This window comes from Lithobates pipiens, unplaced genomic scaffold (assembly GCF_037356315.1).
Source record: "Lithobates pipiens isolate NorthernLeopardFrog02 unplaced genomic scaffold, aLitPip1_a1.2 Scaffold_13, whole genome shotgun sequence".
Taxonomy (NCBI): domain Eukaryota; kingdom Metazoa; phylum Chordata; class Amphibia; order Anura; family Ranidae; genus Lithobates; species Lithobates pipiens.
The window spans coordinates 459358227-459375647 of record NW_027507718.1 but is presented as its reverse complement, the minus strand read 5'-3'; the positions used below and the strand labels follow the sequence as shown (position 1 = coordinate 459375647).

The 17421-nt window shown below is 45.0% G+C and overlaps 1 protein-coding gene across 2 annotated transcripts in view; it reads left to right on the top strand.

Annotated features, from left to right (window-relative positions):
• CRMP1 (collapsin response mediator protein 1) overlaps positions 1–6578 on the top strand; it is a 126847-nt gene extending 120269 nt beyond the window's left edge. For both annotated transcript variants that reach the window (XM_077477801.1, XM_077477802.1), the window contains exons 13-14: positions 2391–2559; positions 5206–6578. In XM_077477801.1, coding sequence (XP_077333927.1) covers positions 2391–2559; positions 5206–5297 — 261 coding nt within the window. In that variant the 3' untranslated portion in view covers positions 5298–6578. The remainder of the gene's footprint in view (positions 1–2390; positions 2560–5205) is intronic.
• The last annotated feature ends 10843 nt before the right edge of the window (positions 6579–17421 follow it).

The window sequence follows — 17421 nt, the reverse complement described above, 5'->3', positions numbered from 1 at the left end:
ATCCTGGAGTTAAGGGCAGCCTTTTAAGCTCTGCTAGCCTTTCGGCATCTGATTTCAGGAGCCTGGGTCTTACTCAGGCTAGACAATACCACAGCAGTAGCGTACATAAGAAGGCAAGGGGGTACCCGAAGTCTATCCCTTCTCCAGGAGATGGAACCGATCATGACCTGGGCTCAGAGGAACCTGAAGGATCTGACAGCAACCTATGTTTCGGGGATTCAGAATGTTCAGGCAGACTTTCTTTCCCAGATACTTCTGGACAACGAGTGGTCTCTTCACGAGGAAGTGTTCAACTGGATCCTGACGATGGGGCTCTCCCCAGAAGTCGACCTGTTTGCCTCTCCCTGCAACAAAAAACTGGAGAAGTATTACTCAAGGTACAGGGATCCTCAAGTCTACGGGGTGGATGCCTTGACGGAGAAATGGTGGTTCCACAGGGCCTATGCCTTTCCACCAACTCCTATCATTCATCAGTTCCTGAGGAGACTCAGGTCAGAGACAGCAGAAGTGATAGCCATAATCCCTTATTGGCCCAACAGACCCTGGTTTCCGCTTCTGATGCTCCTCAGTGTCAGGGATCCAATTCCTTTACCATCCAGACCAGACCTTCTGTCTCAAGGGTCGAGATTACATCCTTGCCCGGATCACCTGCGCCTAAAGGCTTGGTTTTTGAAAGGGGACGGTTGAAGGCTTTAGGCTGTCCTGAAGAAGTCATTCCCACTCTTCTTAGTGCACGAAGAAGTAGTACCAACCGGGTATATGAGAGAATTTGGTCGAAGTTTGCAGATCACTTGTCTTCAAGGTCCAGTTCCTGTAATACCCTGACAGTCCGGGACGTTTTAAGCTTTTTACAATCAGGATTGGATATCTCCCTTTCGGTTAGTTCTCTCCGGGTCCAGGTATCAGCAATTTCAGCTTTTTCTGGAGTCGCATGGGCCAATCATCCCTTGGTCCAACAATTTTTCAAAGAAGCAGTCAGGCTTAGGCCACAAAGGAAGCCTAGATTCCCCAAATGGGACCTTCCATTGGTTCTAGATTTCTTCTCTCAACTTGACAAAACACAGGGAAAATCAGGGAATTAACCCTTAAAACCTCTTTTCTGGTAGCCATAACTTCGGCGAATAGAATCTCCGAAATTCAGTCTCTAGGCACAAAGGAACCTTTTCTCACCTTCTTTCCAGATAGGGTAGTCCTAATTCCGATGTTGGGGACAAATCCCAAGGTTACCTCTGTTTTCCATGAAAACCAGGAAATCACTCTTCCTACCTTCAATTCTGATGGAAGTCCGGATCCACATCCACTCGATTTGGGAGTTACTCTAAAACAATATCTGGATGTTACAGCTTCTTTTCGTCAGTCTGACTTCCTCTTCGTGTTATTTAACGGGAAAAATAAAGGCTCTAAGGCCTCCGTTAGATCCATCACTGCTTGGGTGGTCCAGGCAATCCAATGGGCTTATAGAGAGAAGGGCTTGGCTCCTCCTGAGGCGGTTACAGCTCACTCTACCAGAAGTCTCTCAACCTCATGGGCGGCTTCGCGTCATGTTGCGCCTGATGTAATCTGCAGAGCGGCTTCCTGGTCTTCAATTCATACCTTCATGTCTCACTATTGTGTTGAGCCAGCATCTTTATCCTCTGTTGATTTTGGTTTGGTCGGCTGACAGTGTTAAATAAATCTTTTGTTCAGCATTTTGCCCACCCGGGTGTGTTTGGCGAGTTATTTCCCACACGTTGCTGCCATGGAGTCTGTCAGGAAAATGGAAAATTCCTATCAAAATACTTACCGTAATTTTCCTTACCTGATGGACTCCATGGCAGCAGGAGTTCCCTCCCAAATGGCTGGAGTAGGCTAGTTACCGAACACGGCCAGGGGCAGGGAGCAAAGATTTATGGGAGTAGTGTCCTATAGGGTAGTGGAGGCGGGACTTAACCCACAGGTTGCTGCCATGGAGTCCATCAGGAAAGGAAAATTACGGTAAGTATTTTGATAGGAATGTTCCATTTTTTCAACAGTATACCATTACATCTATTGATATTTTAGTTAGGTAACTGATTGAAAAGGCAAATTTCCCTGTGTTTTTATTTAAGTAGATCACATTTATTAGTAGTATATCTGAATAAGGATCCAATGTTTTCCTGGTCAAATATGTTGAAAAAGTCATACATTTTCATGGAGCGTACTTACTTTCACACGACTGTATGTACAGACATAATTCTCCAGTACGCCTGGAAGATTATTTCTCAAATTTTATCCTAGAACATCATGAATTATCTCTACGTAATTCACTTATAGTTCATTACTTACGTTTCATGCTTAGCCTGCTGCACCCAGTTTGATATGCAGATTGGATATAGTAGTTTTATATATTTACTTTCTTGTGTATCTTATAGGTGAGTGGGCTGCAGCCTGTGTCTCGTGGGATGTATGATGGACCAGTATATGAGATTCCAGCTACTCCAAAGTATCAAACCCCTGCCCCCTCGGCTAAATCTTCACCCTCCAAGCCACAACCCCCACCACCTATCAGGAACCTTCACCAGTCTAACTTCAGCTTATCAGGTAAAAAATAAAAAAAAAATCCACTCAATTTCATTTTGTTCACTGTTACTTCCAGTTCTCTACCTTATTTATTCTTTTAAAATGTTTGATGTATTTGTAAGAAACCAACACAAACAAGAAAAGTCCTTGTTGTCCCACCAGCTTCCAACTATCAATTTCCCTTAAAGGACCACTGTAATGTAAAATATTGTATCCTGGACACCTTATACCTTTAATACACCTATAGTTTTCAGTTTATTAATTTCTCATTAATCCTATTAATTTTTCATTTTATATGCTTTCATTTATATTTTTATTCACATTTACTTGCAAGCCAAGCTGTCCAGCAAAAATGACAGTTTAGGACAAACTCAGGGGCGGACTGACCATTGGGCCCCATGCCACTAGAGGGCCCCATCAGGGTTGCCAGCCTCAATAAAACCAGGGACAGTATGTAAAAATCTGTGTTTTTAAAAAAAATCCCAAGATTATAGCTGCCTCTCCAGTACCTTTTCAGTGTGTTTATGTGTATTCTGTGTGTATACTGTGTGTCTGTGTGTGTATACTGTATGTGTGTGTATACTGTGTGGCCCCATAATCTTATATTGCCTGGGGGCCCCATAATCTCCTATTGCCCGGGGGCCCCATGAGTTGTCAGTCCACCCCTGGACAAACTATAACACTGGCAGGAGAACTTGAGTGGTTGTAGCAGCAGGTTTTTCTTGTTAACCTTTTCCCAACTGTAATTTATAGAGTAACATTTCTCAGCACTAGAGTGCTCATTTACATTCCCTGTTTAACAGTTAGCGGGGTTTAAAAGAGCCTGCCTTTAGCTATCAGACTGCTCTGCTAATGATCAGGACCAGTTAATGGGCTTCCCAATCACGTGATTACTTTTAACACTATGACAAACAAATACAAGCAAATGGTACAATTTGCAGAGGCTACAAAGCATACAAATGTGAGCATGCCAGTGCCTAATACTGTAGGTGGTACTGCTAGGTTTGAGTGCTTCCCACTACACCACTGTGCTATCATACTATGGATATAGTTAATGTGCCTAGTGCATAACTGTGTATTACAAGCCAAAAAAATAAGACTTAAGAGTTCCTTTCACTTGAATGAAGAGGCCAAGCCCAACGCCTAAAAAACAACCCCACACCATAATACCCCCTCCACCAAATGATTTGGACCAGTGCACAAAGCAAGGTCCATAAAGACATGCATATTTTTAAGCCTAAGCCTTTACTTAAAAAATATGAACCTAAATAAAGTTCTAGTCAGGTTAACTGATGCATACTGATGCTGCTAAATTTGATCTGGTCATCAATTACCTCTGATCACAGAAAGGTTAAGGTCCGGTTCACACCGCTGCGGGTGAGAGATCCGGATGTGATTCGCAGCAAACTCGCACGGGACCCTTTTTTTGGTCCGCAGCAGAATCGGATCGCATGGGTGTTCACACCATGCGATCCGATTCCTGTGCGAGTGTGCAGATCGCACTGCGATATGCGGACGGATCTGGGGGTGTCATTAACATTTCATTGACACTCCCAGCAGTCCGCATAGGGCAGTGTGAACTGCCGGCGGGAGGCATGCGATGCGGGAAAACGCCGCGGATTCGCGGCGTTCCCGCATCGCTATGGTGTGAACCTAGCCTAAAGAAGATGATTTAAACCATGTGTATGAAAAGTCATCTTCACAAGCAGCTTTGGAAATGTTAGATTACATTCACACTGGCAGTTAAGGCCGGTGGGAATTGTAGCGGCAGTTCCTGCTGCAGCTCTTAGCCCCATTCGCTGTAATGACAGGTTTCCGGCGGCCACAGCTATTCGCAGCTCTCTGCACATCCAACCTGAAGCTAATTACTGGCTGTGCAGAGAGCTGTGAATAGCTGCTATTATAGTGAATGGGGTCGATGGCCGCACTTAGCCACTGAGAGCTGCAGGAGGAATCAGAAAATTGCTGCCGCTACATTTGCCATTTGGTCTTAATCACCGGTGTGAACATAGCCTTATAGTGTGTATCAAACAGTGCAACAGTTTTCCCAGGACAGAAGGTATAAAGTGACCATAGATGTTTATGCAGTATTAAAATTGAAACAGTTTATTGGACTCAAACATTAAAAATGTATCAACCCTCTACCTCTCACCAAATAACAACGTTCTTGTTAGCTAAAAGAAGAAATCACACACTTGGTCCCTGAGCTCCTCTATTTGATATGGGAGGTCCCCAATCCAGATTGTGATATAAACCATGTGTCCAGCTCACTGAGCTATACCTGTTGATCATCATGCAGATTTTGAGTTGAACACCAAAAGAGGAAGGCACCAATCATGACCCAGATACAACACCCCATCTATGGGCAGGACTCCCTCATCAGGTAGCGGAGAAGAAGAACCCATTAGTGACTTTTTTAGAGAAAGGAGGAGAAAGGGGGAACTATGGAGGAAGGGGCACTGAAGAAAAGGGCTCAAAAATGGGGAGACCAAGGAGGAAAAGATTAGGAAGAAGAAAGAAACCCTCAAAAAGGGTGATCATCCAGGAACATAAGGAAATAGGGATAAATATGGACAAAGAGGATAGGGAAGATAAAGGTGACCCTTTTCGTTTAGGTTTATTTATAATTTTTTTTTAAATACTTACATCATATTACCTGCATTTCAGGTGCACAGGTAGATGATAGCAACCCTCGTCGTACTGGACATCGCATTGTGGCTCCCCCTGGTGGACGTTCAAACATTACAAGTCTGGGTTGAAAGGACAGAATGAAGAGACCTTGAGAAAGAGAACGAACGGTCACCGGAACAGTGTTCCATTCTTTGTCAGTGTTATTGAGTTGAGCCCACAATTTTTTTGCTACTAATGAAAACAATGGTCTGTTTGTATAGGAAAGGTGGTCATAGTACTGTGAACTGCTCTGAATGAATTTTCACACTTTTATCCATAGTCACTCGAAAGCATGGATCACTCATTGCCGTTGTAGATTATAGACACCAGCTTTGTCTTGTAGCTGTTTCTTTGCACTGTTTGGTTTGTATGTTGGGTGGGTAGTGCATGTTTTTATTTTTTTATTTATTTATATGATGTAGAACGTGAGTTTCAAGACATGCCAACGATTATCTAGACACAATGCCAAGATCAATTTTGCCACCGATAACCAAGAAATGTGAACAATTTTATGTATGCAGTAGATTGCTAAATGTACCATGTTGAATTTTTTTTTGTACTTTTTTTTTTACTGTATTTAGCCACAGCCAGCAATATCACACAACTGGAAAACTGGTTAAATGCACAGTCCTGAAACCAGGAATTTTCATGCTTTCTGTAAACTAGAGTTGGGCAGACTCCAGTCCTTCAGTTGCTGATGAGCTGATGCCCACAATGCAGGAGCAGACTTGGAACCCTTTTCTCTTCTCATAGCCCTACCCCTCATTTATCTGTATAATACTATCCTCTGCCTTGTTACGTTAACTTTAACCTTTTTGGCCAAAAGACATTTCCATGACGCTGATACTTATTCTCCTTTTTTTGGTGCGCTTAACAAGAATCGGGTAGTTATCATTCTTTTAAGATGGTACTTCTGCTGTTGATAACCACAGATCTAAAACCCTTGAAGTCTTGCCGAGCAAAGACTTCCTTGTTTCTCTGGGCACCTCTGTGACTTGACTCCTGTGGCAGTGGAGGTTCATATAGGTTCCTATCATAGTAGGAAAGATTGTCAGGATCAATGGTTTGTAGAAGTAGGTGGATCCAATACTGGCTCCACGTTGTCAATGGGCTTGGTTGTGGTTCACATCGAGTTCCTCAACAGCTGAAGGTCAGCAGACTGCCTTATGCCTAATTTAAGCCATTCTACACAATAAAACCTCTGTGCTTAGAGTTTTGATACAGTCCATCCAAGTTAACCTAATTTTTACAGTTTTGTACAGTTTTTCAGTTTGTATTTCACATTGCATTTTTACTTAGGGTTGCATATGACGTCCTAGATGTGATTCTATTACAGAATTCAAAGCTTATGGAATAAATAAGAAAACATCCTTCTTGTGTCTTATTCTTTTTGGTTATTCTTGGGTAACTTTGGTTTAACATAAACATTGTATTTATGAATAGGTCTGTTAGGAGAAATGCAGAGGATACGGATATTTCTCTATAAAAATTTTCTTGTAATGTGGAATTGTTCATAAAATATACCCTTTGTTTGGTAACCTAACCACTAGTAGAACTGCTACGCTACCTTGCTTCCCTACATTGCTTCCCCGAAGCCCATAGCCCAGAGTCTCTTGCGTCCCTGCCTGAGGGGGTCGGGGCTGCAGCTGCGGCGGGCAGCATTAGAGGTGGAGGAGAGAGACGAGTGGGCGGACGAGCACAGATGACATTGTCTCTCACTGCCCACACGTCACCACTCTCTTCCACCCTGACAGCCGGGCCAATTCAATGTGGGAGCAATGTGCGGTGGGGAGCAGAGAGATTACATCATCTCTCACTGCCTGTCACACATCTCTACTCTCCTGCCCTCGCTAAATGGACCAGTGCTGCGCCTGCCACCAATGCAGCGGCAATTCACATTGGGTGGCACTGGCTGGCATGGCAAGTGACAACCCACATCTAGTGACAGGTGACGTGACAAGTGATGTGGAAAGTGACAATCTGCAAATGGTAGCAAGTGACATGGCAAGTGACAATCTGCAAATGGTGACAGGTAACATGGCAAGTGACAATCTTAAAATGGTGGTAGGTGACGTGGTGTCAATCTGCAAATGGTGGCAAGTGACGATCTGCAAATGGTGGCAGGTGACGTGGCAATCTGCAAATGGTGGCAGATGATGTGGCAAGTGACAATCCACATCTAGTGGCAGGTGTAACGGTGGCAAGTTAAAAAGCTGCATCTGGAGATAGGTAACGGTGGCAAGTGACACGCCCAGGGCTCCCACTGACTCTGCAATATGGTGAGTTGAACCACTTCATTATATATTAGAATGTAACAATAGAAACAATGAGCTTTGATCACCCTGACACCATATCAACCATGGTGCCATGATGATTGAAACACCAATACCAGCCTTTGCCCGAGAAAAATTGCTTACCACCAGCGTTCTTTTGCAGACCTAGCAACCCCCCTGCTTACAGGTGTTCTAATCCATCTCCACTCTTTCCAAATCTGAAAAAAATGACTTTAGTTCAAATTTAAGCTTTATGACAAAGCGTTGTAATGTTAAATATGTCAAGGGTTCCTTGCTGCTATAAGGTGCTTATTTGAATAAAGTCTCCTGGTACCCTGTTCCAACTTGAGGTCCTGCAATGAAGATAAGCATTTTGCAGAGGACTTCCAAACCTCCAACACAGAACTTACATATTTAAAAACAAGAGCTTAGTGGGTTAAAAACTTTTTACTTTTTACACCTTTTCATAAAAAAAACACTTTCTACAAGCTACAAAATATATACGGTATAGGTGCATCTTAGAACATTTGAATATCATCAAAAAGTTCATTTAATTCAGTAATTAATTTCAAAAAGTGAAGCTCGTAAAGTAAATAGATTCATTACACACACAGAGTGATATATTTCAAGCACTTCTTTCTTTTAAAATTCAGTATCTCAGAAAATGTGAATATTGTGAAAAAGTTCAATATTGTAGATTCATGGTGTCACACTCCAATCAGCTAATTAACTCAAAACACCTGTAAAGGTTTCCTGGGCCTTTAAATGTCTCTCAGTCTGGTTCAGTAGGTTATACAATCATGGGGAAGACTGATGATTTGACAGTTGTCCAGAAGACACCAGGAGGGAAAGTCACAAAAGGTTTTTGCTAAAGAAGCTGGCTGTTCACAGAGTGCTGTATCCAAGAATATTAATGGAAAGTTGAGTGAAAGGAAAAAGGGTGGTAGAAAAAGTTGCACAAGCAACAGGGATAACTGCGGACTTGAGAGGATTGTGAAGCATAAACTATTCAAGAATTTGGGGGAGAATCACAAGGAGTGTACTACGGCTTTTGTCAGTGCTTCAAGAGCCACCACACACAGACATATCCAGGACGTGGGCTACAACTGTGACATTCCTTGTGTTAAGCCACTCCTGAACCAGAGATGTCAGAGGCATCTTACCTGGGCTAAGGAGAAAAAGGACTGGACTGTTGCTCAGTGGCCCAAAGTCCTCTTTTCGGATAAAAGTAAATTTTGCATTTCATTTGGAAATCAAGGTCCCAGAGTCTGGAGGAACAGTGGAGAGGCACAGAATCCAAGTTGCATAAGGTCCAGTGTGAAGTTTTTACAGCCAGCGATTATTTGGGGAGCCATGTTATCTGTTGGTGTTGGTCCATTGTGTTTTATCAAGTCCAAAGTCAGTGCAGCCCTCTACCAGGAACTTCTAGAGTACTTCATGCTTCCCTCTGACCAGCTTTATGACAATACTGATAGGCACCTACCCACACTGCCAAAAGTACCAATACCTGGTTTAATGAGCATGGTACCACTGTGCTTGATTGGCCAGCAAACTCGTCTGACCTAAACACAATAGGGAATCTGTGGGGTATTGTCAAGAGTAAGATGAGACACCAGATCCAACAGTGCAGATGAGCTGAAGGCCACTATCAAAGCAACCTGGGCTTCCATAAAACCACAGCAGTGATCTCCTCCATGCCACGTCGCATTGATGCAGTAATTCATGCAGAAGGAGCCCCAACCAAGTATTGAGTGCATACTATACTGTACATGGACATACTTTTTAGTAAGCCAACATTTCTGTATTAACCACTTCCCATCTGGGCCAATTCTGGCACTTCGCTCCTTCATGTAAAAATCATAATTTTTTGGTAGAAAACTACTCATAACCCCCAAACATTATATATATATATATATATATATATATATATATATATATATATATATATATATATATATATATATATATATATATATATATATATATATATATATATATATATATATATATATTTATTTATATTTATTTTATTTATTTTATTAAGCAGAGACCATAGGGAATAAAATGGCGGTTGTTGCAACTTTATGTCACATGGTATTTGCGCAGCAATTTTCAAATGTGTTTTTTTGGGGAATAAAACCAGTTTCATGAATTAAAAAAACAAATTTTTTTGTATAATGTGAAAGATGAGAATCGTTGCTCTCGCTCTAATGTTCGCGGCGATACATCATGTGTGGATTAAACACCGTTTACATATGTGGGTGTGATGTACGTATGCGCTCGCTTCCACGTGCAAGCTCTCAGAGACTAGAGTGCTTTAACATTTATTCATTTTTATTGTTCATTTTATTTTAATTTTAAGACTTACCCTTTAAAAAAAAATTGATTACTTTTATTCCTATTACAAGGAGTGTAAACATCCCTTGTAATAGGAATAGTGCATGACAGGTCCTCTTTATGCAGAGATCTGGGATCAATAAGACCCTACATCTCTCCTACAAGCTGGAAAGCCTGAGATAAAAAAAAAAAAAAACAGGACAATCTCGGCTTTCCAGTCAAGTATATGGCAGTATTTGCTACTGCCAGGCTCGGCATGACGTCATAACGTTGCACCCGGGCCTCCGAGAGTAATAGGAGATGACCGGGTACCGTCTGTTCCCGGAAATCTCTATGGTCAACATGTGGCACCAGTGGATTCCTTCTCCGGCTCGCCGATCACACAGACAAGCTGGTAGATCCCCAGGAGGATGGTGGCAGGGGGGAAAATCCCCTCCCACTGCCTGTAAGAGCAATCAAGTGGCTGAACTGCTGCTATGATTGTTCTTATTGTGCAGGGAATCGCCGGCTGAAGAGAATGATACCGGGTTAATACTTGTAGTAGCAGGCATCAGCCCGGTATTGCCACTGAAACGGGAGGAACGTTCATCTACACGCTCCTGGCAGGAAGTGGTTAATAATCTTTTTTTATTTGTCTTATGTAATATTCTATTTTTTTGTGATACTGAATTTTGAGTTTTCACTAGCTGTAAGCTATAATCATCAACATTAAAATAAAGAAATGCTTGAAATATATCACTCTGTGTGTAATGCATCTACCGTATATACTCGAGTATAAGCCGAGATTTTCAGCCTCTTTTTTGAGGCTGAAAGTGCCCCCCTCGGCTTATACTCGAGTCATCGCTGTCTGCCCGCTCGATCAGCGTGTCGAGCAGACAGACAGCGGCCATTCTACTATTCAAAAGCCGCGCCTCCGGCTCCGCCTTCGCCTGTGATAGGCGGAACACTGAATTTCCCAGCAGCCTGTGTTCCGCCTATCACGGACATCGTATCATCCTCGTACTACGGACGAGGATGATACGACGTCAGTGATAGGCGGAACACAGGCTGCTGGGAAATTCAGTGTTCCGCCTATCACAGGCGAAGGAGGAGGCGCGGCTTTTGAATTTTACAATGGCCGCCGAAGAGGGCACGGGACGGAGGCAAGGCAAGGCAAGGCAAGGCACGGCACGGCACGGGACGGGACGGAGGCAAGGCAAGGCAAGGCACGACACGACGGCAAGGCACGGCACGGCACGGGACGGCACGGGACGGAACGGAGGCAAGGAGGCAAGGCACGGGACGGAGGCTCGGGACAAAGGTAGGCTGGACACACACACACACACACACACACACACACACACACACACACACACACACACACACACACACACACACACGGATGGATACACACACAGGGATGGGTGGATGGATGGAGACACACACAGGGATGGGTGGATGGATGGAGACACACACAGGGATGGGTGGATGGATGGAGACACACACAGGGATGGATGGATGGATGGAGACACACACACACACACAGGGATGGATGGATGGATGGATGGAGACACACACACACAGGGATGGATGGATGGATGGACACACACACACACAGGGATGGATGGATGGATGGACACACACACACACAGGGATGGATGGACGGACACACAGGGATGGACGGACACACAGGGATGGACGGACACACACACAGGGATGGACAGGCATGTCTCACCCTCGGCTTATACACGAGTCAATAAGTTTGCCAGTTTTTTTGGGGGTAAATTGGGGGCCTCGGCTTATATTCGGGTCGGCCTATACTCGAGTATATACGGTATATATGAGTTTCACTTTTTGAATTTAATTAATGAAATAAATTAACTTTTTGACAATTTTTTGAGATGCCCTTATTATAAATAATGCTCCAATCTTGAAGGTAAATCAATATGAAGACAACCAGGTGCTATATATATATATATATATATATATATATATATATATATATATAGTGAAGTTTGGGGATACTATATCCACGGGATTAAGTGCATAAACCGGTATGAGGTGAAACCAAAAATATATTAATTTATAATTAAATCAAAAATAAAGCTTTTCTTCAGCATATAAAAAACGTAAATTAAAGTCCGCTTATCTTCAGCACAAATAATACGAAAAGAAAAGCACCTACAGTTCTGTAGACAGGTCTTCACCAAAAAGTTTCTTTAGAGTCCTTGCAGAGATCTTTTTGCAGCCTCCAAAACAGCAAAACAGCAAATACAACAACACAGCCAGACAGCTCCTCAGACATGTGTTCATCTCCTTCTCCTCCTCACCACCACCTCTCTACTACTTCCTGTCTTATTGGCTGTCTGTCTTCCTGGAGGCCTTTAAACCCCTGTGGGCTGAATCCCTGTGGTCAGGGAGGGAGGCTCTTTCCCACCCAAATGTCACTTTAGAGCCTCCCAAATTCCGGGTCCCAACTATCTCTCTTAAAATATAGAGAGGACCGCGAGTCAGTCTTCTCCCGAAACTATCCCCGGAATTTGTCACCCATTTTTGGGTGACCCCCTAAGGCCTACCATGATTCCCTTAAAGGGACCACATCCCGAATATAGGCGCCACATAGCACCCGTCCAGGACCCAACCTTGGCGTCCTGTACATATCCCCCCCCTGCCTCAACGCGGAGGTGTTAAAGGCACCATTTGACACCATACAGTGGACCCGGGAGAGGGCATCGGCATTCTGATGTAGTCTCCCGGGTCTGTGCTCCACCACAAAATTGAACTCCTGGAGAGACAGGAACCACCTCGTTACTCTGGCATTCGTGTGTTTATTTTGCCTCATCCAGGTCAGCGGGGCGTGGTCAGATACCAGGCGAAACCTTCTGCCTAGGAGGAAATACCGCAAGGAGTCCAAGGCCCACTTAATGGCAAGACACTCCCGCTCCACCACCGCATAGTTTTTCTCCGCTGCCATCAGCTTTCTACTTAGGAAAAAGACGAGGTGCTCTTCCCCGTTGATTATCTGCGACAGGACTGCTCCTAACCCCTCATTTGAAGCGTCTGTCTGTACTACAAAATCCTTATTAAAGTCTGGAGCAACAAGCACCGGATCCTTCTGAAAAGCTTTTTCGACATCGTTATTCCATTTTATCATCCCCGACTTTGTGCCTTTGGTCAGGTCAGTCAAGGGTGCAGCAATGGTGGCAAAGTTGGGGATAAACCTCCGGTAGTAGGCGACTATGCCCAAAAACACTCTGACCTGCTTCTTGGTTAGGGGAAGGGGCCAGTCCTGTATGGCTTTCACCTTACTCATTTGGGGCTTTACCAGCCCTCTACCCACAATGTACCCTAGGTACTTGGCTTCCTCCACCCCAACTGCACATTTTTCTGGCTTTATGGCGAATCCTGCTCTTCTCAGGGAGTCTACGACTGCCTGAACTCGGGGAAGATGTGACTCCCAATCAGGGCTGAAGATGACGAGGTCATTCAAATAAACCGAAGCGTACCGATGATGTGGACGCAAAGTTTTGTCCATGGCCCTTTGGAATGTAGCGGGGGAAGAGTGTAAACCAAATGGCATTAGTTTGTACTGGAAGTGGCCTTCCGGGGTAGAGAAGGCAGTTTTCTCCCTAGCTTCCTTGTTCAGGGGAATCTGCCAGTACCCTTTCGTGAGGTCCAGCGTGGTAATATACCTGGCAGGCCCCATCCTCTCAATGAGCTCATCTATCCGTGGCATGGGATAAGCATAAAACTTGGAGATTTCATTCGGTTTTCTAAAATCATTGCAGAAGCGAAGAGTGCCGTTGGGTTTGGGTACCAACACGATTGGACTCGACCACTCGCTCTGCGATTCCTCGATGACATCAAGCTCGAGCATTCTTTTGACCTCTTCAGAAACTGCCACTCTATGAGCTTCTGGGATACGGTAAGGCTTTAACCGAACTTTTACCTTGGGGTCAGTTACAATGTCATGCTCGATGACATTAGTGAGTCCTGGCAACCCTGAAAACATGTCCCTATTTCTTTGAAGAAACTCCTTTGCTTGCTGAGTTTGGGGTCTAGTTAAGGTAGCAGCCACCTGCACCAGGTCGATCCCTGCATGGTCTCCTGACTGTACCGCTACCACCGCGGATACCTGGTCTCTGTCTCTCCAGGGTTTCAACAAATTCACGTGGTAGATCTGGTATGGTTTCCTTTTCCCTGGCTGGTGTACCTTGTAGTTTAACTCCCCCACTTTTTCCACTATCTCAAATGAACCTTGCCATTTGGCCAAGAACTTTCTCTCCACTGTGGGTATTAGGACAGCCACCCGGTCTCCTACTTGAAACTGTATGACTTTCGCAGACCGGTTATACACCCTTCTTTGGGCTTCTTGAGCCCTCTGCATGTGCTCCCTCACCAGCGGCATCACCTTAGCCACCCTCTCTCGCATTTGAGAGATATGCTCTACTATGGTTTTGTGTGGTGAGGACTCACTTTCCCACGTTTCCTTTACCAGATCCAGCAACCCCCGAGGCCGTCGCCCATACACTAGCTCAAATGGGGAGAAGCCCGTGGACTCCTGTGAAACCTCCCGGATGGCAAACAAAAGGGCTGGGAGTAACATATCCCAATCCTTCCCGTCCTTCTGGACGACTCTTTTTAGCATGGTCTTTAAAGTTTTATTAAACCTCGCCACTAGGCCATCGGTCTGCGGGTGATAGACGGACGTCCGCAACTGCTTAATTTGAAACAGTTTGCACAGGTCCGCCATCACCTTTGACATAAAAGGTGTGCCCTGGTCCGTTAATATCTTTTTGGGAACACCAGTTCGCGAAAACATTTGAAATAGTTCCTGGGCAATGGCTTTAGAGGAAGTTTTCCTCAAAGGAACTGCTTCTGGGTACCTGGTTGCATAGTCTAGGATGACTAATATATACTGGTGCCCCCTTGCCGATTTTACCAGGGGTCCCACGAGATCCATGGCGATCTGCTCGAATGGAACCTCAATAATTGGCAAGGGTACCAGAGGGCTTCTATAGTGGGGCACTGGGGCAGTTAACTGGCAAATGGGACAAGATGCACAATATCTTTTAACCTCAACCTTCACCCCTGGCCAGTAAAACTGGTCGGTTATCCTGGCCTCTGTTTTCTCTGCCCCCAAGTGTCCTCCCAGTGCGTCGTTGTGGGCTAGAACGAGTAGCATCCGCCCATACAGTTGGGGAACCAGCAACTGCTCTATAGTTTCCCCACGGCTTTCAGCCACTCGATAAACCAAGTCCTCCTTTAACGGAAAATTAGGAAACCTCTGATCTGCTCCTGGCATTTGTGGGACCCCATCCACAACAGAAACCTGCTCTCGGGCATTGACCAAGGTAGGATCCCGCAACTGGGCGGTGCCAAACGCACCCCTGGGTACATCTAGATCTGGGTGTACTGGCCTTGAGGATGTTTCCCCTTCACTTTCCTCAACCAGGGACTGCAATGGGGAGAGCTCCTCGTCATCCCCCCCCAGCATAACCTGTAACGGGAAGACTCCCTCAGAGTTTAACTCGGTTTTGCAATCTGAAACAGACACATCCTTCAACTTAATATTCTCTACAGTATCATTATCAATAACGGGCATCTCTGTATCAGTGGGGTGGGTTGTGGGGGTTTCAGGCCCAGGTCCTTCAGACTCTCCTGGCTGTCCTGGCATCCCCATCTGTACCTGGCTCAACAGTTCGAAAAATAGTGGACAGTCCCGCCCCACTATAATGTCATGTATTAGGCTTCTCACTACCCCGACCTCTTGGGTCACTGAGGTATGGCCATAGGACACAGTCACCAAAACCATGGGGTACTCCTTGGTGTCCCCATGGATGCACACTACCCGTAGGTTTTCCTTACAGGGCCAAGTCTCCCAATCACCCTGGCATGTACCAATGTTACCATGCTACCAGAGTCCAGTAGCTCCCTGGCAGGAAGGTAGTTCACCCACACTTCACACTCAAACTGTCCTGCAATTGGATCCAGGTGAGTGGTGCAGACTCTTTGCACGTAGAAGGAGCTTCTCCGACCAATCCCGCAGTCCATAGGCTCCTCCTGAAGTGGGCATTGCGCCCGGGTATGTCCCCAGGACCGACATCGCCAACACTGTAGGTCTCCTGTTCTTGGGACATGAACCACCCTTCGAGGTTCTGTAGCAGATGATGCGGTTTTGCGGATCCCAGCGTCTGGCAGGGCTTCTCTCCTAGGCGCTATGGCTGGTCTGTTTGCCCTTGGTGTGGGTTCCCTACGCCTGGCAGGCCCAAGCAGGTCCTCCACCACGGTGTACCTTTCAACCAACTCTACCAGCTGGTCAGCGGTTGCGGGGTCTCCATGGCTTACCCAGCGCTGTAGGTCACCTGGCAGGGACCGCAGGTACCAATCCATCACTATTCGTTCCACCATCTGTGGGCCTGACAGTTTTTCTGGCTGCAGCCATTTTTTAACCAGCTGAACCAGTTCATGCATTTGCGACCTGGGTGGTTGTTCAGGTTTGTACCGCCAGCGATGCACCCTCTGAGCCCGGAGAGTTGTGGTCACTCCTAGGCGGGCCAGGATCTCTGCCTTCAGACGCTCATAGTCGCTGATATGTTCCACTGGGAGGTCAAAATAGGCCTTTTGCGGGTCACGGGGAGATAATGCCGGCCCATTGGTCACGGGGTCACCCCTCTCTCTCTGCTATCTTCTGAAAGGTGGTGAGAAAGGCCTCTACATCATCGCTGGGCGTTAGTTTTTGTAAAAAATGGCTGGCCCTCACGGACACCTGGTTGCCAGCGGTGACAGCCGCTTGTTCACGTCCCTGAGCCAGCCGCTGTACTGCCTCCTGCAAGGCAGCCACCTGTAGTAGAAAAGATGTAGCTGGATAGCCGCACTCCGAATTATTCAACTTTATTTCAAAAATTTAATTAAAATCATAGCATCTAGGCTGGTAAACAGACTAACTGCACAGCCGCTGACATGTTTCACACTGGACACGGTGCTTAGTCATAGCTAATGAGCAGAATATACATACAGAGCTATATACACACACACAAGCAATTAGACAAATGAATAAAATATGTGTATGACAAGATAGCAATTAACCACTTCAGTTCCGGACCAATAAATACCTTAAGGACCAGAGGTCTTTTTGCAATTTCGCACTGCGCTGCTTTAACTGGTAATTGCGCGGTCATGCAATATTGCACCCAAACGAAATTTGCGTCCTTTTCTTCCCACAAATAGAGCTTTCTTTTGATGGTATTTGATTGCCTCTGCGATTTTTTTTTTTTGCGATATAAATGGAAAAAGAGCGAAAATTTTGAAAAAAAAAGATATTTTCTTCTTTTTGTTATAAGAAAAATCGAATAAACTAAATTTTAGTCATACATTGAGGGCAAAATTTATTCAGCCACATGTCTTTAGTAAAAAAAATGTCAATAAGCATATATTTTTTGGTTTGCGCAAAAGTTATAGCGTCTACAAACTAGAGTACATTTTCTGGAATTTACACAGCTTTTAATTTATGACTGCCGATCTCATTTCTTGAGGTGCTAAAATGGCAGGGCAGTACAAATCCCCCCCAAATGACCCCATTTTGGAAAGTAGACACCCCAAGGAAATTGCTGATGGGTATGTT